Below are 24033 nucleotides of genomic sequence, written 5' to 3'. Positions count from 1 at the left end.
TCTTCGGTCAATACAATGAGCCTAATGACTATACCCATTTTTTTCTCCAAACGATAGCAGTGGTCTACTCAGAATCACCACTCTGAGTTTACTATGTTGCTTTTGCAGAATTTACTTTGGACCATTCTGCTCTCCAACCTGCATCTATTTGCCACTCTTCTTACCTTCATGCACCCCTCTGTCTTTCATCAAGAGCTAAGAGACCATGTGATAGCAAATACTGTGATCCCAACTACAGTGATTCAGCTTGAAGAATGATTGCAATGAGCCCCAAGATGGCTCAAATAACTTGCTAAACGTATCTGGTTGGAGGACTATGGCTTCAGAGGACCTGCACCCACTTCTCGGACATTCTAGGGGGAAAAAGAATCAAAACAAGAGCCAGGCTGAGTGGACAGTAGGATAGCAGGTCTCCACACTGCCCAGGGTGGGAGTGCAACAAGGAAGACCAGGGCAGGGAGTGGCCCCATCTCCGTGCTGGCAGACTAAGGGAACAGGGAGGGAGACAGCTGCATCATCTGCCAGGAGGTATGTCCCCACACTAGTGGCAGGGACAGATGCAAGCTGCCAGCATGGGTGGCAACTGGAGCAGTGAGGAGACCCCTCCTTCCCCAAAATAGCTCTCCCTGTGTGGCCACCATAGATCAAAAAGCAGCTACTACCAATGTTATACATGCGTGAGCATGCACACACACACTCACTCTCACACACACACACCCACACACACACGCTATGTACTCTGAATTTCTTTCATCATCACAGCAACCCTGAGTTAATGAGGAATCAGAGGCTCAGAGAAGTGCACGACTTGCCCCAAATTACCGCACTAATAAGAGACAGAGCTGGAATTTGACCCTGTGCTGGATTCCAAATGCATTCCCTACACAGCTATAAAGGTTTTAAACCTCACGGAGGGTCACAGCAAGACAGGCATGGGAGTCGGCTAACCAAGACGCGGTAAGTGAGCACTTCATTCTTTGCTCATTCTGCGAGAGCTTTCACACCATGTGCGGTTCTAGGATGCTCCAGAGCCCTTGCACATGAGACTCCATAGCTGCTCTGAGAAAACCCAGTGCCCATGGCTAGCGCTTCCCCGGTTACTGAGAGCGCACAGGGCAATGTGTGGAGCACAGAGTTGGCACTTAAGTCTATACTGGAAATCTCTCCAGCACTGGCACTTCTGCAGATACCACTGACAACTGTTCTCCTGGCACACGGCACACCCAGCAGAAGCACTTTGCCAAGAAAACCCAAGTGGAAGACATCTTCCAAGGCCCAGGAACCCTACCCGATGCAGATCTGTCCTTTCATGGTGCTGTGTTACCTGCACTCATGGCCAAGAGGTACAAGATGCATGGGCAGTCAGAGTGTGTGTTTTGATCACCAAGATTTTAACACAAAGTGGCATGTTTTAGAACACAAAGGAGTTCTGTTTTTGTAGGGGAGGTGCTTTTTATTTATATTTTGGGGGTTTTATTTTTTATTTATGTTCATTTTATCTGAAAGGCAAAGTGACACAGAAACGGGGGTGTGGTGGCAGAGAGAAAGAGAGAGAGAGCACTATCCACTCCACAAATGCCCACAACAGCCAGGGTTGAGCCAGGCTGAATCCAGAAGCCCAGACTTCAATCTGGGTATCCCATGTGGGTGGCAGGCAGGGACCCAAGTCCTTGAGCCACCCTCCCAGAGGGAACATTAGCGGGAAGCTGGATGGGAAGTGGAAGAGTCAGGACTCGAATCAGGGACTCCCAAATGGGATGTGGTATCCCAAGAGGTTACTTAACCTCTGCGCGAAACGCCCTCCCTGGGTTTCAGCCTTTTAAATACTTAATAACCCTGAGGGGTGAGCTGCACGGGGAATTTCAGAGGTCTGCAATCCATCAAGAGAAGAGGGCAAGGCCACTGGCCATTCCCCATTGATTCTGTATCTGAGAATGAAGTTAGAGAAGCAGTGGAGTTGGTACCTGGGGAAGGCTCACAATGCACTAATTGAAAAGCTGGAACATGAATACCAGCTCACTCTCCCCTTTAACTTCAGGCACTCCTCCACTAGAGGAAAGGTATAAAGCACACCTCTCAAAAGGTAAACAAGGAATTCCACGGCTGCCATGCTGTTCCAGTATTTATCTCACCTCCTCTTTGTCTCTGATTATCTCCTCCAAAACCCAACATTCTTTACAGAGTCCACTCTTCTCTACTGGAATATACTTTCCCTGCCCATTGCTCCTAACAAAATAAAAGCAACTTTTGTTTTCTTTCAGCCAACCCATAACTAATGAAAAGTTTCCCTAACATCCAGCCCTAGGCTGGGCCCTGCAGAGAATAAAAAAAGAAAAAAAGAAAGAAACAGAAGAGGAATCGGGGGTCAGAAACATCTGATCTAATTTTGATCGGTCCACTTTTCACCTCGCTGACCTTGAGTTAATCATTTAAACAGGGCCTCAGTTTTCTGGAGATCTTGGCAGAAGGGTAGGGATCACATGACAGAATACAGCGACCAACCTCTACCACGTGCTCAGGGGAAGTCACTGTGAACGTCAGATTCCTTGTCTGTTCCCATCAAGGAGTGCACCATCAGGAATCGACATCTGTGGATGGAAAAGGTCTCTGTGCACCTGTCTCTGTCTCTCTGCCCTTTAAATAAATAAGTAAAAATAAATACTTTTTTAAGATTAATTTTTATTTATTTGAAAGAGAGTTCATAGAGAGGCAGAGCCAGAGGAAGAGAGAGGTCTTCCATTTCACTGGTTCACTCCCCAGATGACCATAACAGCCAGAGCTGAGCTGATCCGAAGCCAGGAGACAGGAGCTTCTTCTGGGTCTTCCACATGGGTTCAGCAGCCCAAGGACTTGGGCCATCTTCCACTGCTTTCCCAGGCCATAGCAGAGAGTGGGATGGGAAGTAGAGCAGCCAGGACTAGAACCAGCGCCCATATAGGATGCCGGCACTTCAGGCTATGGCTTTAATTCACTGCGCCATAATGCCAGCCCCTAAATAAATACTTTTCTTATAAACAAAGAACAAAAAAAAAAAAAAAGCAAATAAAGCTCAAGTCACATGGTGCTTCAACCTCAGTATCTCATAACCTTAGTAACCATGTGATCTGGGGCATTTCTCTTTGAGCCTCAATTTTCCAATCTGTCAATGGAGCAAAAAAACGGTGTGTATGTTCCTCTAAAGATTGTCTCAGGCATTAAATGAGAGGAGCCACAGAGTGGAGACTACAATATCTGACTCCATCAATAACACCATTATTGTTATGATCACTGTTATTAAAGGAAAGACATGAAATGAAGACTAACTCATTTCATCATTGTAGACCGCGTATGAATGACCAGAAGACAGAGGTGAGTCGGGGAGAGGGCGCCTGGGGCTTGGGGAATTACAGAACAGGAGGAAGCGGCCTCTGGCTGCGCCCGCTGACAGTGATGGGCAGTGCCTGGAGAACTCGGGATTTTTGGTTGTTGTTTTGTTTTCTGTCCTATTCCACTTGGCAAGTGCAGGAGGAAAGAAAGGGTGTGATCAAAGGCCAAGTGGAGTCACTTAACCTGGAACAAGGGGGAACATGAAAGGAAAGGGCAGCTGGTCCCCAGAGGCCCTTGGGGAGGCAGAGAGGAAAACTCCACAGGATAAGGAGGGTGGGCCAGCTCCCAGGGGCCCTGGAGACCCCACGGCCAGGCAGCCTGGGCGGTCAGGCTCGGAGGCAGCAACAGGGGTCTGAGCAGAGAGTGTGCAGGCTCCCAGTGTGGTCAGCAAGTCTGGCATTCATGTGCCACTTGGTCCCTGGGCTGCAGGGACAACAGGGGAGCTGGCCAAGCCCTCAACTCCCCTGCCAAGCGCAGCTCTCCACGATGGCGGTGCTCCTGGAGGGAGGGGCTCGTCATGCTTGTGAGTCAGACGGCTGTGGATGGGGCCCTGGCTGCCCGACGTGTGCACGGGGATCGTAGTGAGCCGCTTACCACTGGGGCCTGAAGTTCTGCACAGGATAGTCAAGGGAAACAAACCTATTGTATAGAAGTTGGGGGAGGAATGTGATCCTGTGTACAAAATGTCTGGTATTCAGTAGGTGCACAACTAATGCTCTTAGGCCTAGGACTCCACTAGCAAACACTGCCCCAGGGATCCTAGGAAGCTTGCCATCAGTGTTTTCCATCAGGAAAATAAAGGGCCACTTGTTACTAAGACAACTGGAATATTTTATAAGATTACATAAAGAAAGTTTATCAAGCTGTTTCAAAATCAGGAAAAGGAAGATCAAAGAACCTGTCCACTGAACTAGAAACAGCAGTCTTCTAAAAACAGGCATGGAGTCAGCTATAGAGCTCCACTCTTTTTCTGTTTTTAAAACAGCTTGTCCATGGGGAATCTGCTGCAGACGGAAAGGTAAAAAATACTGGGAATGTTCTATATTTTAAGCTGGAAAGCAGAGACACAGGCGTATCTTCAGTCTGCTCCAGGAAGGCAGGATTTACAGACATAACGTGCACCCATTGTAAGCGTAGGGTACGCTGTGTTCTGACAAACGCATACACCCGTTTGCTCACCATGATGCTCAAAACAGAAAGTTCCCAGGATCCTGTTAGCCTTCCCCAGACAATCACCACCCCCCACCAGTCCCAGCCTTCTGTCTTCTACATCTACTGTGTTATTGTTACTTAAATCATGTATACCCATTGTAAAATTTCCTTTCTATGTATAAGATGCTTTATAATTTAAAAACTAACGATGTATTTTGCCCACTGAAACTGAAGACAAACAGCAAAGACCTCTCTGAGGGGATTTCTTGGCAGGAGCGCTAAAACTATAAACCAGAGGTGGGTGTTTGGCACAGCTACCAAGGCATCTTAGGGACACAGACATCCCATATCAGAGTGCTTGCATTAGAGTCACAGCTCTGCTCTGACCTGTCCCGCCAACGCGCACCCTGGAAAGTAGCAGGTGTTTTCTCAAGTACTTGGCCCCCACCCCGCCAGCCCCAAGGGAGACCCAGATTGAATTCCAGGCTCCTGGCTTCAGCCTGGCCCAGCCCAGGCTGTTGAGGGTGTTTGGAGAGTAAACCAGTGCATGGGAGATTTCTCTCTGCTGCTGCTGCCCCAATAAGTAAAACAAACAGATCAAAGTGTTTAAAAAGAGAGAAGCCAACATGGGCAGCCAACAAGGACACACCAGTCCAGTCTAGACCTGATTTATGCAAGGCTGCAGGGACTTGGACAAGTCACTTCACTTGTCTACATTTCAATTTACTCTTAAAATACAGGGTTTCCCATCCATCATATCCTATATATGTGGGAAGGTTATATAACTTATCCTCCAAATGCGGATGTTTTAACATGGGGTGCTTTTATGAACAGTCCAGGGTGAGAGCTATACACCCACACTCTCTATCAAACCTGGATTTAGGGTCTCACTACTTTTGAGCATCCCTTTAAGAGGATGTGATATCCACAGTGATCTAATGCTCTCCCAAGAAACCAAAGAATGCTACAGTTATGCAAGGCGACTGGTCTGAAAACTGATGTCTTTTACCCAAAGGTGATGGGGTCTGTCCACTCCAATCTACCGTACAGTATCAGAGACTGAAGAGATCTGAGACCAAGAGACACGAGAGCCCACTCGCCCTAGAATTGCGAGAAGTCACTTTGGAAGACGGAGCTGCCTGATTATGAATGCACTGAGCTGGGTTACGGTGTCTCTGTCAATCACCCTCCTAAGAGGCAGACGTCAAGAGCTCTATTAGGGCACATTACCTCCCAACTCCCACTGTGCAAATTTCATATTGAGAGACCAAATCCTCATTAACATATTGATTCCATGGGAGGAGCTTGGGATGGGGAGGAGGGGAGTAGAGCAGATGCAAGTCTTCACAGCTGTCTACTGGATTTTACATTAGATTTAGGGGTATTTGCACTCACGAAGTCACAGCATAGCACCTGTAAAGTACTGCACAGATACAAGAGGCATTAACTATAAATATCTGAGCAAACCACAGCTAAGAGTTTGTTACAAGACCATAACCACTGGCTTGACTGGCATAAATGAAATCAACTTGGATTTACTCAGGCTTTCTGAAGACCAAAAGAAAAAAAAAAAAACATAATTGCCTCAAATTGTATGCAGAGATTATCATCTACACCTCTCAGGGAACAGAACAAAGAAAGATTCATTTGCCTTCAACTGCACAATCAGATTTCCTTAAATTAGACTGAATCTGCATACATGCAAAAAATCGTTTTTAGCTATAATCTTGTACTGCCCTGCTAGTTCATTAAAAAAGAGTGTAAAAGCAACTAATGTTGAGAAGGATCTTTATTTTAAAAGGACATATTTTTAGAAATCAAGTCCATGATTCTTACCACTAATGAAACAGGTTTTAGAATATTAAGTATTCATAGCCCACAGGGAATGTTCTAGAAAGTTAACTTCTTGATCTCTCATTTGATGACTATTTGTTCATTTCTCACTGGAGGGAACAAGACTGAGTAAAATATCAATTAGGTTATATATGATGCCCAATTAGGTTTTTTATGATGGAGTTTAACAAGAATAGGGGCTGGCACTGTGATCCATTGGCATCCCATACTGGAGCGCCAGTTCAAGTCCCAGCTGCCCTGCTTCCAATCCAGCTCCCTGTTAATATGCCTGGGAAAGCAGAGGAAGATGGCCCAAGAACTTGGGCTCTTGTCACCTATATAGGAGATCCAGATGGATCTCCCAGCTATGGAGGCCATTTTGGGAAGTGAACCAGTAGATGGAAGATCTCTTTCTCTCTGTCTCTGTCTCTCTCAGTCTGCCTCAAATAAATAAATAATTTTTTTAAAAAAAGTTTTGAGGCCAGCATTGTGGCATAGCAGATAAAGCTGTCACCTGCAATGCCAGCACTTCATATGAAGCATCAGTTCGTGTCCCAGCTGCTTCACTTACCATCTAGCTCCTTGCTAATGCACCTGGGAAAAGCAGCAGATGGCCCAGGTGTTTGGGCCCTTGCACTCGAGTGGGAGACCCACAAGAAGCTCCTAGCTCCTGGCTAAAGTCTGGCCCAGCCCTGGCCACTGCGGCCATCTGAGGAGTGAACCAACAGATGGAAGATCTCTCTCTTCCCAAAACTCTTTCAAATAAATAAATAAAATCTTAAAAAGGAGAAGTTTATAACAAAACTAAATATCCAAATGTATATCTAGGGTTTTAAAATAAGACACCTTGAAGAAAATGGAGCTGAAATTTGGCTCTGAAAATCAGTGGTTAGGGCTGGAACACGCCCCGTGCACACGCCTGGTCCTTCTGTGGATGGAATCACGCGCAGGAGAACCTGGGTATGGCCCATGGAATCTCTGTGTGATCCCAAGCACTGCCTCAGATCGCTGTGGGCTTGGTTCTCATCCTGAGAATCTTCTCTAACCTTTCTCCCTCCACCTCTAAATACTCACCGGCACTAAAGCGCAGGAGGCCCCCACTCCTCTTTAGCAAGAGCTCAGGTTCCGATTCCGCCTCTGTCCTCGCTGGCTCCACACCTGTGCTGAGAATGCACACGGCCAAGCTCCCATCTCATTCACAGCGATGCTGGCTGCCCACCTCTCAAGGCTGATCTGGGAGCTGACAGAGGAAATGTCCTGAGGACCCTGGAGCCTTAACCAGCAGAGTCTCCCTCTGTTCCCTCGGACAGGAGACTTCAAAGCGTTGGTGGGAAGATGGAATTCAAAGACAAGTTTACTTCTCACACACACACACACACACACAATGAAATCCATGCAAAGTTTTTCCACAATACACATTTTTCTCCACCATTTTGAAGAATGCTGTATGCATGGATTTCAACTTTTTTACATTGATACAAATGTCTTCGAATTCCATTTTCCACAAATGCTGCAAAGGACTGCAGAATGAGACTGAACTTACTGCAAGGTTTCCAATCACTTCGGAGTGGAGTTCGGAATGAAGGCAGGACGCCAGTAAGAGAGTGAGGAAGAAGAGGCACGTTTAAACCTACTACATCTATTAACGCTCTGCTTCCCCAGGCACCTTTCCTCGCTTCTTACAGAACCAGCTTCTGATAGACATCTTCAGAGCAGGTGCCAGCAACAAAGATTCACCAACTGGCTTTTCGCCAGGAGCACGAACAGATACTCAATTTCCTTCTCTCATTCTCAGTCTGGCAGAGCTTTCCCGTCAATAGCAGAGGGGGCAGAAATGCCCCTCGGGACTTCGTCCCCACCCAATTGTGAGGTCAAAACACAAGCTGGACCCAGCGCCCTTGCCCTGAAAGCAGCAGGCAGCTCCCTGCCTGCTCTCCCCTGGGATGATCCTGATCTCATTCTTCTCTATCGGCCTTGTCCCCTTCAGGATCTAATCAGACCTAAGGACCCTGCTAAAGTGAGGAATGGACAAAAATAGCATTAAGTCTCCGATGATGTGGCCCTGAGCCAACCACCGTGGAGCAGCAAACCAGGGAAGAATCATCTCACCAGCCAGCTCTGGTCTCTGCCCCTGTAATAATAATTAGAATAAATACCATGTATTCCACCAGCCTCCGAGGCTGTCAACAGACCGTAAACATTGCACACTGAAATCACGGATACCCAAGCTTTCAAGATAGTGAGTTTATTTTAGTAATGTCTCCATATTTCTAGGCATTTAGTCTTTCTGTGCCACCTAAGACTGAACGTCCTTTCTAAAAATACAGAGTCTGATACTAATAGTAATGGTTGAACGAGTGCCAAGCATTGACCTAAGCCCTTGACATATATATTAAGTAGTTTGCTCCTCGCGGTAATACTGTGATTATCATCCCCAAATTATGATGAGCACGCTGAGGCACAGGTAAGCGAGATTCCATGCAGGCCTGTGTTAATGATGTGCTGACACCTTCCCAAGATTTATTTGGCCAAAGTCACACAGCTCCCCGTAGGCACCCGGCAGAGAGGTGACACTCATCATCACTCATTGAGTGGCCGACCTGCTCCAGAAACTCTGTGTTGCCTCACGAGTCATCACAAGTACCGGAGGGGCACAGTGCATTTTTTGCTTTTAACAGAGTACAAGCTTGAGGTTCAGAGAGATTCAGCAACTTGCCTCCAACTCCAACACTTAGCACAGCAATTAGGACGATGCTTGGGATACCTGCATCCCATGATCAGAGCGTCTGGGTCCAAGGTCCAGTTCCACTTCTGATTCCAGCTTCCCGCTAATGAATACCCTGGGAGGCAGCAGAAGACGGCTCAGGTAATTCAGTCCCCGCCACCCACACGGAAGACCTCGGCTGAGTTCTAGGCTCCAGGCTTTGGCCTGCACCGGCAGGCAGTTAGAGAACAAATCTGCGGATGAAAGATCTTCGTCTATCTCTGTCTCCTGCCTTTCAAATGAGTTAATTCATTCATTAATTAAAGGTCATAATACAAATTAAGTAGAGAAGGGTCAAAATCCCTGCCTCATGTGAGCAGCTCCCAGGCCTGCAGGCCTGCCTGGCAGCCTCCCCCAGTCTCAGGCGTCACCACAATGGACCCCTGACTGACACCAACCCTTGCTCCCTACCGAGCAATGGAGACTGACCCAAAGACCAGGCAGAGGGGTGGGGAACTCGGCCCCCCGGCCAGAAAGGGCTGCAGGGGAGAGAATTATTTTCCTGAGTCAAGAACCTCTTTTACAGCAGAATTCCATGTTAAAAGTGACACTGCATTCATTCTTTTTTTTTTTTTTTTAAGAAACCACTTCTAACAGGACGGCCCATGTCTGCTAGGGTTAAATAAGCCTTCATGGGCTGGTGAGAAAACCGAACCACCAGCAGAGACACTGTCTACAGGAAAATGCAGTCCAGGTTCTAGAACAAAAAGCCTGTTATGAAAGACTTCTGTGAGCTCCCCGCTGGAGTCGGGGCTGCCCAACATGCCTTTTTACTACTTGGAATCCACTGGGCCCGTGCATGTCCCCCAAACCACATGCAGTGAAACCCTGAACTAACATGTTTAATTTGTAACTACTGTTCCTGTTATATCTTAATCTCCACAGCTTGGGACCAGATGTTGTTAAGGTTTCTCAGTCATTTTTGTTCTTTCGCGGAGAGCTGACTGCCTGGTTGGTTCTGGGTGGGTCTGACCTGCGAACTCTACGGAGGGAGTAGCAAGCTCCTACAGTGATCAAAACAAAATAACTAGCAAGCCTTCAGCGGGGTAACACTTATCGTATTACACTCATTCACATAAAAGGGAACTTCAAAAAGTTAATTAAGAGAAATTTAAAAGATTACAGGTTAAAAGATTAAAAGAAAAATTTACTTTAGTGCAAAAACATTTGAAATCCATCCTTAGGTTTTCCTTGATATACACTTCTCATGAACTATTTGCTATACCCCCCAAATAAAGCCGTTAAAGCAATGCCTGGTGCAGAGAAAGCACTTCAAAATGTTCTCTGCTGTCACACGTGACCAGTGTCTTCACGGTAACTCTCCTAAGCGCATTCTATCACCACTCTCCTACAGGAGAGGAACTTGATGCTCAGGATCAGGAATCTGCCCGTTTATAAACGCCAAAGCCAAGCATCGGACCGAGATCGTTAAGCACGCACGCCCTGGTCAAATTTGTCTTTCCCAAAGATTGATTTATTTGAAAAGCAGAGTGAGAGAGAGAGAGAGGAAAAGGCAGACCAGACACAGATCTTCCATTCAGTGGTTCGCTTTCCAACTGCTCACAATAGTCTGGGCCAGGCCAAAGTGAGCATCCAGGAACTCATTTGGGTCTCCCCCGTGGGTGCAGGGGCCCAAGCACTTGGGCCATCCCTTGCTGCTTTCCCAGGTGCATCCGTAGGGGGGCTGGATCAGAAGTGGGGCAGCCAGGACTCAAATTCATGCTCCAATATGAGATGCCAGTGTCACAAGCAGTGGCTTAACCCTATGAGCCACAATCCCAACCCCAAGAAATCCAATTTTCAACCACTAAACTAGGCCGACAGGAAAAAAGGGAAGAAATTTCCACTGTCTAAAGGATGAGAGGTTTTATCACAAAATGACACTTCTTGAAAATTCTAGACATGTAGAACACTTACAAATATAGTATTTCTTTAACTCTTAGCCAATTCTGTGAAGTAAAACGTTGTCTCAACTTGTTAATCATCTATAACTCCTTACATGACAGTAGCTCCAAAAATGTTTACTGAGTTTTCTTTATTTGCCAATGTCAAGTGCTATTTGACACAGTAACACCTGCTCCTGGGGCCAGCATTGTGGCACAGGGGGTTAAGCCACGGCCTGTGATGCCACCTGTTCCCTGCTAATGTGCCTGGGAAAGCAGTAGAAGAAGAAATGTGCTCAGGTCCCTGCACCCACACAGGAGACCCAGAAGAAGCTCTGGTCTGGCCCAGCCCCAAACCATTGCAGCCATTTGGGGAGTGAACCAGTAGATGGAAGATTTCTCTCCTTTTCTCCCTACCTCTGCTTCTCAAATGCATAAATAATTAAATCTTAAAAAAAAAAAAAAAAAAAAAACAACAACTTATGTCCGTCTCCTTCAGAATTCACAATCACTTATTTGATGTCTGGATGTAACACTGTTTACCAGTCGCTTGCAAATGTTGATGAGAAGTCACCTCACCTTGAGTCAGAAAAAGAGCAACTTTAGGGATCCACAATCACAGAGGACTCTAAACCCATACAAGATGGAAGAGGAGCTCAGACAAGCCAGAGCCATCCATTGTCAGCGTAAATGTGCCCCCCCACCCCACCCCCACCCTGTGGCGTTTACCTGGCACTTTCTGTGCCAGCCATGGGAGGGACACAAAAAAAGCAGGAAAAGTCCCTTGTCAGCCAGATGTCACAGGCCAGTGAAGTAGAAATGGCTCCACCTGGGGAAAGGGTAGTAGCTCTCACCATCTGAAGACGCATTCCAAGACCCCCAATGGATGCCCGAAACAGTGAACAGCACTATAACCTATTTAGTCTTGGGCCGGCGCAGTGGCACAGTGGGTTAAAGCCCCAGCCTGCAGTGCCGGCATCCCATATGGGCGCCGGGTCAAGTCCCAGCTGCTCCTCTTCTGATCCAGCTCTCTGCTATGGCCTGGGAAAGCAGTAGAAGATGCCCCTGCATCCACGTGGCATGGGAGACCTGGAGGAAGCTCCTGGCTCCTGGCTTAAGATCAGCTCAGCTCTCGCCGTTGCGGTAATTTGGGGAATGAATCAGCAGAATGGAAGACCTCTCTCTCTCTGGCTCTACCTCTCTGTGTAACTCTGTCTTTCAAATAAATAAAATAAATCTTTAAAAAAAAAAAACTATTCAGTCTACACTGTTTTCTACATACATATATACCTAAGATAACATTTAATTTATAAGTCAGACACAGGACATTAACAATAAAAATAAAATGAACACTAAAAATAAAAAACACATACAATATAAAATAAAAAATATAAAATAAAAAAACATAATCAAAGTTACATGGATATGCCGGCACCACCTTGGCTTAACAAGCTAATCCTCCGCCTTGCGGCGCCGGCACACCAGATTCTAGTCCCGGTTGGGGCGCCGGATTCTATCCCGGTTGCCCCTCTTCCAGGCCAGCTCTCTGCTATGGCCCAGGAGGGCAGTGGAGGATGGCCCAAGTGCTTGGGCCCTGCACCGGCATGGGAGACCAGGAGGAAGCACCTGGCTCCTGGCTTCGGGTCAGCGAGATGTGCCAGCCGCAGCAGCCATTGGAGGGTGAACCAACAGCAAAAAGAAGACCTTTCTCTCTGTCTCTCTCTCACTATCCACTCTGCCTGTCAAAAAAAAAAAAAAAAAAGTTACATGGATATACTCTGCCTCCCTCTCTCCCTCTCTCTCTCTCTTTCAAAACATCATAGTGTACTGAATTGATGCTTCTTGTGATGAGGCAAGCTGACACAACACTTAGGGGATGAGACCAAGTGAGGTGACTCACGTGGACGGGGGAGGCAGTGGCAGGCCTCTGTGTAAAGTTCCTGTGATACCAGGCCAGGCTGTCTGATAACCAAGATGGCCACCACGGGAGGGCCAGGCATGTACAGTGAGGATACCATGAACAAAGGGAGGGTTCACAGTCCAGGTGGGACGGAGCAGACCAGCGCCAGATTTCAACACACTACTTGGAATGGCGCCCAGTTGGAAGCAGACATGAATTGTTTCTTTCTGGAATTTTCCATGTAATCTTTTCAGACCACAGTTGTCTGCAGGTACCTGCCATGGAGGAACTGAGAGAGCAGAAAGTACGATCTCAATAAGAGGAGACTGCTGTAACCGAAAGAAGAAAGCTATAGAACAAGCCATGCCATAAGGAAATAAAGCACAAAGATGCTCTGGGGCCAGGCAGGACTCAATGCTGAGAAAGGCAGGCAGAATGGGCAGGCTGACCGCCTGGAGCAGGTGTGGGGACTGCATGAAACGAAGCTGGGATGAGGGCAGAGGGGAGGGGAGCCACGAGGGCAAGGACTCCGGAAAGCCAAAGGAGGGCCATCTAGAGGTGGGATGAGCCAGGTGGTCTATGGATAGTGCTCTCTTCGCACCTATCCCTGTTGCCGGCAGAGATAAAGCGAGTTACATCAGAGCTAAGCTGACCGGACCAGGTCAGACGTGCAAGGCCACGAACGCTGTGTGGGCTCCACCTCCAAAAGAGGAAAGACTATCAGAGAAAGACATCATGCAGCAAAACCGAGTCCTGTGCTGCGGGGCTGTTGTCAACACCCAGGCCTCCCTCGAAGGCAGAGGATCAGAGGGACCAGGCTGGGGCTTCTTGCTGCCCATTTGGCAAGGACAGGGAAGTGGAAATTCAAGACTCACTGCGCTTTCACATCACGCCCTTCCAGGTCCCCTCCAGCCAAAGGACGGAGGGACACAGCCAAACAAGGAGAACCAAACTTCAAGGAAGACCCGCAGCTGGCGTAGCCTTCCCCTAAGACTGTTCTGAAGGAGCTGCAGCACGGGCCTCAGGCTAACCACAAGCAACAACTTCTCAGCAAGCAAAAACGTGACGCGTTTATGTGACATGAATCCAGCATACTGTCCTTCTCCGATCCATACCCCGCCACCCGGCTATTTCCTCCTCCATGGCCAGCGCCAGAGAACGTGGTTGGGAAAATCTCAGCACATACGCAGAAATCATTGATTTCTCTTCACTTGCGTTGCTGGAGAGAAAAACAGGAGAAGCCAAATTCTCACAGTTCGTCAACTTTCAGTTCGTGTAAACACTCTCACTTTATTTTTGAATTACTTTATGGGAACAGATGGTTTCCAAATGTACTATTTCTTACTACAGTATATGGAAGCAACATCACTGAACTCTTAAATTAAAGTGAAGAATAAGGCAGGCATACTTCAAGCTACAGCCTATTTTGGTAAGCCAATTTTTTTCCTAAACTAAGTCTTACTTAGAATTTTTTTCTGGCTCCAGTTTTGTTATTGTTGCTGTTCAAACAATTCAGATCACACACAAAAAGCTATCTGAAATATCATGGCAAAATTGACGTAAAAAAAAAGAACAAAGCTTCCATCCAACACAAGAATGGGAGCGATAGCAGAAGCCAGGCATACGTGATTATGAATTATGCATAATTAAAGGCATCAGCTTTGTGGACATAGTTGGGTTTTGCATCTTAAAATTTTAACAACAGATATCATTTTATAACTTGAAATAATCACTGTAATGAACACCAAATTACCTTCAACTCAACCACTGACACATCATCAAAAGAGTTCACAGGCTGGCAAAATTCTCACCTCCACACCCAGGCCCCTTTCCTCTGACACCTCTCTAAGGGAGAAGAAGTTCTATTTTCCAAAATGTTAAATGAAAAAAAAAAAAAATTCCTATAGAAAACAGCCTCCAAGCGGGCTTCTGTGAGGCTTGGCCAAAAGCTGCACTTACGGGGTGGCAAAGCCACCTGACACAGAAGCAACGGTGTTTCTGCCACTTAAATTAAAGAAGTCTCAGCGCGAGCGTTATGACACTGCCTGCAACGCCAGCATCCCGTACGGGAACACCAGATCAAGTCCCGGCTACTCAGCTTCCAATCCAGCTCCCTGTCAATGCACCTGGGAGGGCAGCAGATGATGGCCCACGTGCTTGGGCCCCTGCCATCCATCTAAGAGACCCGGAAGGAGTCCCTGGCTCTTGGCTTCAACCCGGCCCAAACCTGGCTGTTATGGCCATTTGGGGGAGTAAACCACAGGATGGAATATCTCTTTATCTTTCTCTCTGTCCCTCCCTCTTTCTCTGTCACTCTGTGTTTCAAATAAAACAAATAATTTTTTCTTAAAAAAAAAAAAACTAAGTAAATACATGAAGAAATCTCTGTAAAAGCTCACACAATGCAACACCTGGGGGGGGGGGGGTGATTATGGGGAGATATTCAGAGTAAGTAAACACTTCTCCACTTCAATATAAAGTCTTAAGATCTATGAAGCGGAATAGAAATACACCCAAAAGAGTCTGAAAATCACATATTTAAACAAGCAGTGATGAAGCCGAGTAAGAACACAGAACAAGGCTACAGACACGGGCCAGAAGGATAGCAAAGCATAAGGAGATCTATTTCTGAATTGATCAACATCAACATGGACTTTGAAATCTATCCTTTAAGTGTGTACACCAAAGAATCCCCAGAATCATGATATGAAAAAATACAGTAGCTCAAAAAAAAATAATAAGCAAAGTAAATAAAAATATGGTAAATGGCAGGGCATATCAAATGTTGGCATGGTATCACAGTAACCCAAAATCAATATGATTCTATCGGGACTGTCAAACTCGCCAGCAGGATCAGTACCATGACAAAGGTCAAACCAGACACTGTTCTTTTATAAACTGGCACACACAGAAAAAGCCCATCCTTGGCTGATGACTGCAAGCTCTCATTCTGGAAGCATGTTGGGTATACTCTTGGCTTTTCAATAAAGCAATGAGACTAGCACTGATGCTTGTAGAGAGTGTGGAGTAACACAGGTGCATGGAGCACATCCGGATATGATCCAGAACCACCACATCTGTATGTATGTTGAGCCCTCATTATTCTGAAGGCTTTTAATATCAGAAGCCCTCTAATCTATTAAGAATTTGATCAACCGCGGAAAAATAATAATAGAAAAAGGAAATAACTTACAGTTTATCAATGGAGAATTTAGAAAATATGTGTGTGTGTGTGTGTGCCATTTATATGATAGGGACTACCACAAAAAGTGGGTTGCTTATTTGTTAGCTATATTACTAATAAATGTAATGCAGTAGCAAAAAAAAAAAATTCACCACTAGATATACCCATAAAAGAACCTATGTTTTAAGAACACATATGACGTTAAATGGTTCATTTTATGGACAATGAAAAGCCCTTTGTGGCCAAAATTATGGAATTTTGGATTATGGATTCCAACCACTAAAGAATGTTAAAGTCCCCAGCGCTCTGGGACTACAGAATGGGAGTGGGGTGGGAAAAGACAGCCTTCAGCAGATAGCTCTGCTCACCGGTCTCAGAGAGGAGTCTCTGCATCTGGACAGACATCTGAGAGCTGATGCAGACAGACCGGGGTGTTGGTGACACCAGCTGACAAACGCCAGGCCTCACCAGAGGCCTGTGTTCTGCCGCAGGAGAGGGTGAGAGCAGGGAGAAGTCAGGACCTCTCCTCCTCTGTGCTCAGAATCTCAGCCTGTCAAGTTTTCACTCCTCCTCCTGGAACCACCTTTCAACCACAGAATGTTCACTGCCCTTCTACCCAGCCTACACAACCTGTTCCGAATCCTACCGGGATCAGCTGTCAACATTTTCCCTCACCGTCATGACAATGACCTTGTCCTCTGAATGCTACACACCACATCTAGCAATGCTACTTGTATCTGGCAACTCACCTTGACCTGCCCCATGTCTCCAGCAGCTTCCTGGAACCGATACTTAGCTATTCTTGAATTCTTGTCTCATCTGATCCTTTGCATCCCATCCCCTACAGAAATCCTCTCTCAAATATAAAGAAACACATGTTTGCTGAGCGCTTTTGAACCTCATCTCTATATTCCTGCCTTTTCCCATAGTCCTTTCTGCTTAACAGTCACCTCGAAATCATGACAACAACTCAGCCCAATCCTCCTTGTGGAGACCGACTCCAGCGTGTGTTGTGCACACCAAGTCCGAGGGCCTCCTTTGTATTTTCTAGAAACTGCTGCATTCGGCTTGAGACACTTTCTTTTCTTACTCCTCTTTTCAATTCCCTTTCAATCATACCAACACCCTTTTGAACTTATTCATCCAAAATGACACTACTTCATAAGTCAGCACTGGGCAAACAGTTTGCTTTGCTGATGTATTTGTGTACTTCTTTGTATTGAGCCCAATTCCATGCTTTGGTTGATATTTATTTCTAATCATCGTTTTGTGCTCTTGTTGTTCCCCAGCTCAATTCAATACAAAGCAGCTTGTGTCTTTCTAAAACAAAGATATTCTCTCTACCCCCCAATTTTTCCTACTCGTTCGTTCTGTAGAATCAGTTTCTTAATTTATCTCTCTGTGTCCGCTCCAGTCAGGGCTAAAGATGCCTAAGAAGGGATACGGGGATTCTCTTTTAGTCACTGCTGTATCCTTGCTCACCAGATGCAATGTGTGCCACGCGGCCAAGCTCAGTAGATCCCTCGTGGAATGAATGTGGGTTGGAGGAATGAATGTCCAGAATGCTGCCCAACTCCGTCCTCTCTACCCCTTCCCTCTGCTTCACAGGAACATGAATGCCAGAGGGGGCGCAGGCTTCCAATCACACAAGTGCACCGCTGAGAGGGGGCACAGCCTTGAGCACATTACTGGATTTCTCCCCACCTGTAAGTGACTAGATGACCTGACTTCTACTGACGGTGAGAGTACGTCGACCAAGTACTCGGCACACAGCGGAGTCTACACAATGGTGCGCTGGTTATGTTGCTTTCAATGCCAGTGTTTCTTTCCCCTTCTCATCTGCACCAAAGACAAGAAAATCTGACAATAAAAGCACTGGACTCACCTACAAGTAAAAAACGGCCTCAAAGTGAGAGCCTGAGTTTTTCCGATGACTAAAGTGTGTACACTCTAGTGACAGAGCTTAGACCTCTACTGAGTGGGGCTCAGAGCCTCCCTATTTCTATGCATACGTCTTGGTTATCCACTCTGCTCGGATAGGGTATGTTGCCTAATAGTGCAAAAGAGTTATTTTTTAATGATTTTTTTTTTCAAATTTTACTTATTTGTTTGAAAGGCAGAGTTACAAGGAGAGGGGGAGAGAGAAAAAATGATCTTCCATCCACTGTTTTGTTTTGTTTTGTTTTGTGGACAGGCAGAGTTATAGACAGAGAGAGAGACAGAGAGAAAGGTCTTCCTTCCGCTGGCTCACTCCCCAAATGGCCGCTACAGCCGGCGCTGTGCTGATCCGAAGCCAGGAGCCAGGTGCTTCCTCCTGGTCTCCCATGCAGGTGCAGGGCCAAGCACTTGGGCCATCCTCCACTGCCCTCCTGGGCCACAGCAGAGAGCTGGACTGGAAGAGGAGCAACCGGGACTAGAACTCAGCACCCATGGGATACCGGTGCCGCAGGCAGAGGATTAACCAAGTGAGCCACAGCGCCAGCCCTCACTGGTTCACTCCCTAAATGGCCACAATGTCCAGGGCTTGGGCCAAAACCAGGAGTCTGGAGCTCCATCTGGGTTTCCCACATAGGTGACAGGGGCCCAAGCACGTGGGCCATCTTCTGCTGCTTTCCAAGGCACATTAGCAGGCAGCTGGACTGGAAGTGGAGCAGCCAGGACAGGAACCAGCTCCAGCATTGGATGCTGACATCGCAGGCAGCATTTTGACCTGCTGTGCCACAAGGACGGCCCCAGAAGAGTTACGTTTTACGTGGCACAAATTAAAAGGCCTGTCTTATAGAATTTAACAGGGAGGAAAAGCTGGCAATGTCACACCTTGTCTTACAAGATTTATGAAAAGCTCCTTAGGGATCTTCATATGACATTCTGATTTTAAGATACTCTGCAAACTAAACAGGAGCCACTATTTTTATTTATATGTTTTATATATATATAATCTCTATTTCACTACTCATACTTGCAACTCTACTAGAACTCTTTCTGTGCAGGAAATGTCAACAGTGTGCACACTGGAGGCAATTTCAACTCTTGTTTTATTTTCCCTTTTGTTCTTCCAAATGTTCAGTTAAGTCGTTAGAACAAAGAGAAGAATACATGTGGCTTACAATCAGCTTTTGATCTGAGACAAAGATGTTTTGAAAAAAGTAAATCTTCAGCACCTTTGGGTATTCATATTTCATAATAACAGGCTACACTAAATACTTTTTTTTCTCTTTATTGGATTGGCTTAAAATGTCTACAAACTTGGGTGACATCCCTCTGCCTCTCCCTTCCCCGAATGAGGGATTAACACTAAGCCTCTGAATTTTTCACTAGACTTCTCAGAATATTAAATATGTGCAACCGAAGCTTCTAATTGAAAACTCAGAAAACCCACAGCCTCAGTTGGCAATCAGCAAGCAGAGAGAACAGGCCGTCTTACCACCCAAGGTGAGATCTTCATTGAAAGATAATGGTCCCCCTTTTGAAACGACCGCTTTTCTTAAATGCCAAACACAGCAGACACACAAGGTTCACCCAACTTTGAAAGAAGCCTCAGCATACTCAAGGTAGGAGAAGAACCTGGAGCCCCTCCACCGAGCTGTGCAAACCCCTATTATGACTGTAGTGCCCTGTGTACTCGATGGCGGAAGCCAAGTGGAATTCAGCCTTATTTGAAGTTAATCATTCAGGCAATTCTCAAAGTAAGTGACACTTGAGAGGATGTAGCTCCAGAGATTCTATCAAAAGAGACTCCCCGGCTGCTGGGAACTCCACTCTGGAAACCCCCTCTTTCTGGGCCATTCTTGTCTATCCTTGAGTCCAAATGACAAAGTTGAATGACCCCGGAGGGCCAGTGCTCTCTGCCTCCAATGAACTCAGAACCCTGTCTCAGTATTCGTTAGGGTTCCGAATAAATGTTTATTGAATTAAAGGAAAGGAAAGGGTGCTGGCAAACTGCCTTCCAAAACCCCAACTGCCGGCGCCCTGGCCTCACTGCCTTCTCCCTTTCAAATGGAAACTGGGAGATCTTAAACTGCCAAGGATCCAAGGGAACCGACTCCGGGTCTGCGATGACAGTGACTCACAGCGGGGCACCCACCGCCTTGGGAAATGTTGGGTGCTTGCCAGGAGGCAACCACTCCCAGCCCCCAGTCCAGGGAGCTGTACCAGACGGGACAGTCAGAAACCAACAAGTCCGTTTTACCCAGATCCCAAGGCCCCGGCCCCAGCCCCAGCCCCAGCCCACCACCCGCCTTCCTGTTTATGGATCCCGCTCCTACAACCAACCCTAGCCACCAAAGAGAAAGCAGACGTCTCAGAAATATGTCAACACATGACATAACTTGAAAAACGCTGGCTGCCTATTGGCGCGAGTTACAACTTGCCGGGCTCACGCAGGAAAACCGGCTCGCTTTAATTACTTTTCTTTTAATAGGCTACGCTTTGCCTCCCAGGGCCCCCGCAGAGCTCGAGTTACTGGGCACCGGGCAGCCTCCCTCCGAGGAACCACACCGTGTGGGCGGTGAACGAAAGGCATGGCAAGAAGGAACCGATCGCCTCCGAAGCGGCGGCCGAGGCGGATGCACACCGTCGCCTGGGCACCTCCTCCAAGGCGGCACCCGGTGGCACCCAGGGGGGGACCCCGCGGCGCGGCGCCGATGCCCTCGGGTCGTCCGGGGCGCGCCACCTTTGTCTGGTATCCCCATCGGGGACCCGGGCGAAGCCAAGCTGCAAAGGGGGTTTGACCCGGCTGCAGGCGCGGCCGCGGCCGCCTGCAACCTTCCACTTCCACGGGGCGCGCGGCGACCGCCTGGAAGTCCCAACCCCGCGCGGCCACGTCCCTCTGCGCCGCCGCGGGGTGGGGAGCATGGGACCCGCGCGCTCACGGGTGCACCCCGATCTTCCCAAGCCCGCTTCTCCCGCGCCCACTCGGGAGAGCTTCTGCGAGCGGACCCCCGGCGAGGCCAGATCTCAGACTGGTCACCGCGTCCGGGCAGGAGCGACAGCCAGCCGCACCGACCTCCACACCCACCGCCTGCCCCCGGGGCCCTCGCTCACCTGCCTGCACCGTGTCCGAGAGGTCGTGGCCGGGGGCCGCGGTCCTGGGAAATTCCTTCAGTTTCCTGGCACTGAGGTTCAAGCCCCCGGAGTGGACCGCCTCCTCCAGCGCGCGCTCCAGACCCCGGTTCAAGGGCAGGTTGAAGCCCCCGCTGCCGCCGCCGCCGCCAGTCCCGCCGCCAGCCCCGGTGCCCCCGTGGTGTTGGTGGTGGTGATGGTGGTGGTGGTGGTGAGGGTGATGATGAGGGTGCAGGCTAGCCGCCGAGAGGGCAGGGACGAAAGGTTGGGGTTCGCTTGCCGGCGTCGCCATCTTCGTCCGCGCCCCCCCACCCCGCCCCGCCGCTCCTGCGGGGGGGGTCGCAGCTTTTCCCCCCGGCAGCCCCTGCCGAGTCCCTAGGGTGCTCCACGGAGAGACGCCGGCAGCGGGCGAGCAGGCTGCGGGCAGGCGCGCGGCTGGGGGCGGACGGGAGGCGGCCGCGGCGGCTCAGTCTTGAAGGTTTCCTGTCCCCGGGCAGCCGCGGACTGCGGCGGCGGCGGCAGCAGCGCGCATGTGTCTCCTCCTCCTCCTCCCCTGCGCCCTCCTCCTCCTCCCCTGCGCCCTCCTCCGCCGCCTGCTCCCTCCGCCTCCTTCCCCGCGCGCGGCCCGCGCTGCCCCGAGCCTCCCTGCGCGCACGGCTCGCGATCGGGGTCCATGGGAGCTGCACGTGTGCTCGGGGGTGGCTTACAGTTAGGGGCCCACCAGGTTTGGGTGGGGGGACACCAGATGTTTTAGGTGAGGGGAGAGGTAATTAGTGGATGCGGTCGCGGCGAGGGGAAGAGTCCTCTCTCTCTGAACCCCAGTTCCCCGGGTTTTGTAGTCTAGGGGCAGCCCAACGGGCACCCCCGGCGTTGAGGCTGGTCTGATTTGGCTACACTGCTTAGGCGTGTATAGCTGTTGGGTTGATCCAGCAACCCGTGGGTGTACAGAGCAAATTAAGAAACTTCGCTGGGGCAGAGGGGCAGCTGGATTCGAACTGGTAGCCCTGGGACTCCGGTTCGCGCCTCCCCCCCCCCCCCCCATTGAGCCTGTGCCCACGGCCCCGCTCCGGCGCCAACAACGAAATACTTGGTGCCGAGTGACTGGAGAGAGTTGCGGTATAGACGCGGGACCTTGAGCATGCAGGTCGTTTGCAGGGTGGACAGGACACTGTGTCGTTCGCGGGAGCCGGAGCCCTGGGATTGGCGGGGCCCCGAGAAGTCAGAACGCCTCGCCTCCTCCGTGCGCCCGGCGGGGCACCGGAACTCTGCCTTCCGACACCCGGCGGAGAGCGCCCAGGCCGAGGCTGGCACTTCAGGCGGTGATTTGCTTGGGGAAATGAGGCTGGGGGCGGTCAGGCACACAAACTGGAGCAGGGGAGCGGGTCTACAAGCTGTGGTGCGGAAGCGTGGCTGGAGCAACAGGCCGGAACGTGTGACTGCATGGACCCGGCGCTTCAGTGTGGCAGGAGCTACGTCCCTTGCAAGGACTACGCTTAGTCGCCCTTAAATCCTACGGGATTCTTGGCGGCGAGCAAAACGTTATCATTGCTGGGAGGAGACCGGCGCCACCTGCCGGTATTTCCCCCGAAACCTCCTCTCTCTCTCGCCAAGGACACAAATCAGACTTCAAAACTAGTAATAATAATATATGAAAGCACTTTTACACGACGAGAAAATTAACCTACCTCCTCCTCTCCTTAAAAAGCCGAGTGAACAACATAGATCAGCACAGAAAAAAACTGCAGTTCAAAATCTTCGCGGAAACCAGAGGGATGTGATGAGTGTCCAGGATGTGGGTGGAGCCACCTTCCGAATGCCTGCAAACTTAGTCCAAGAATTGTGGTATCACACACAGCAAAGTTTTTTTTAAAAGACCACCAATTCTCTTAGTAGAGGGAATGATGAGAATATGAATTCACGATGGGTCCTTATGCCAGACTGACCTAGTACTGCAGTTTGTTTCCCATTCTACAGATTATTAAAGTGTTGAAGCAGACCCAGTGCCCATCTTTTCAACCCCCTCCCCATAACCCGGAGCCCAGGGAAGTACTCTGTGCGCAGTGAGTGTTGGTGATTAAGCATTGCACGTTAGTTAGGCCGTGTGTTCAGCAAGTTGCTGCTTGTTGGAAGTTTCAGATCATTTCCCCGAACGAAGAAGTTTTTCCTTAAGATGCAGGAGAGCCCTTGACCCTGAAAGCGGATCTTGCTTCTCTCTAAATGCTTAGGACACTAGACGAGCCATTTCCCCTGGCCGAGCCATTTCCCCTGGCCGTCTTGCTTCTCCACTACTTCTTCAGTAAGATGGACATTTCTGGTTGGTTTAATACCCTGTTTACTTCCGAAAGCAGGACCCCCTCCCCGTTGGCTCCCTGCACACTGCATGCAGTCCCCTGGGAGCATCTGGCCATTGTTCTTTACTGGAGTTCTGACCAAACCACAGAGCCTCCTGACTGCAAGCCCTGCGACGTGACTGTGTCTGTGTCTGACTCCCTCTTTTTACCTCCGGCAGCTATTCAGTGTATTTGTAATGCATTCTGCTTGTTGATGAGTCCATGTATTTGATTTCCTGTGAGAGCATCCCAGAGTCCTAATTAACATATTGACCCTATCTTAGTCTTTACTCTCCTTATTTTCCTCTATAGCCCTATTTTTAGACAGTCTGATAATCTTTTACAAAGCATTTGGATGAGGGCGGCAGATACTTTTTCATGTTCTGTCTTTTGTAGCTGTCAATCATTCTATAAATTGGCATACTGAAATTATTCAGAAAGGGGGGAAAGTAGGGATATTTTCAGCTCAAAAGGATGACTGGCAGGAGAAAAAAGTGATCAATTTCTTCAACAAATAGTACCCAAAACATCGTCATTTTTAAAAAATTCTTCTTGTTCTA

At 48.5% G+C, this 24033-nt stretch overlaps 1 protein-coding gene across 1 annotated transcript in view; it reads right to left on the bottom strand.

Annotated features, from left to right (window-relative positions):
• The window catches only part of LRCH1 (leucine rich repeats and calponin homology domain containing 1), a 207490-nt gene extending 186027 nt beyond the window's left edge, over nucleotides 1-21463 (bottom strand). The window contains exon 1 of the mRNA XM_062194174.1: nucleotides 21126-21463. Coding sequence (XP_062050158.1) covers nucleotides 21126-21435 — 310 coding nt within the window. The 5' untranslated portion in view covers nucleotides 21436-21463. The remainder of the gene's footprint in view (nucleotides 1-21125) is intronic.
• Between the last annotated feature and the right edge of the window lie 2570 nt (nucleotides 21464-24033).

The sequence above is a fragment of the Lepus europaeus genome, chromosome 6, assembly GCF_033115175.1.
Source record: "Lepus europaeus isolate LE1 chromosome 6, mLepTim1.pri, whole genome shotgun sequence".
NCBI lineage: Eukaryota > Metazoa > Chordata > Mammalia > Lagomorpha > Leporidae > Lepus > Lepus europaeus.
This window is presented reverse-complemented; position numbering and strand designations above follow the sequence as displayed.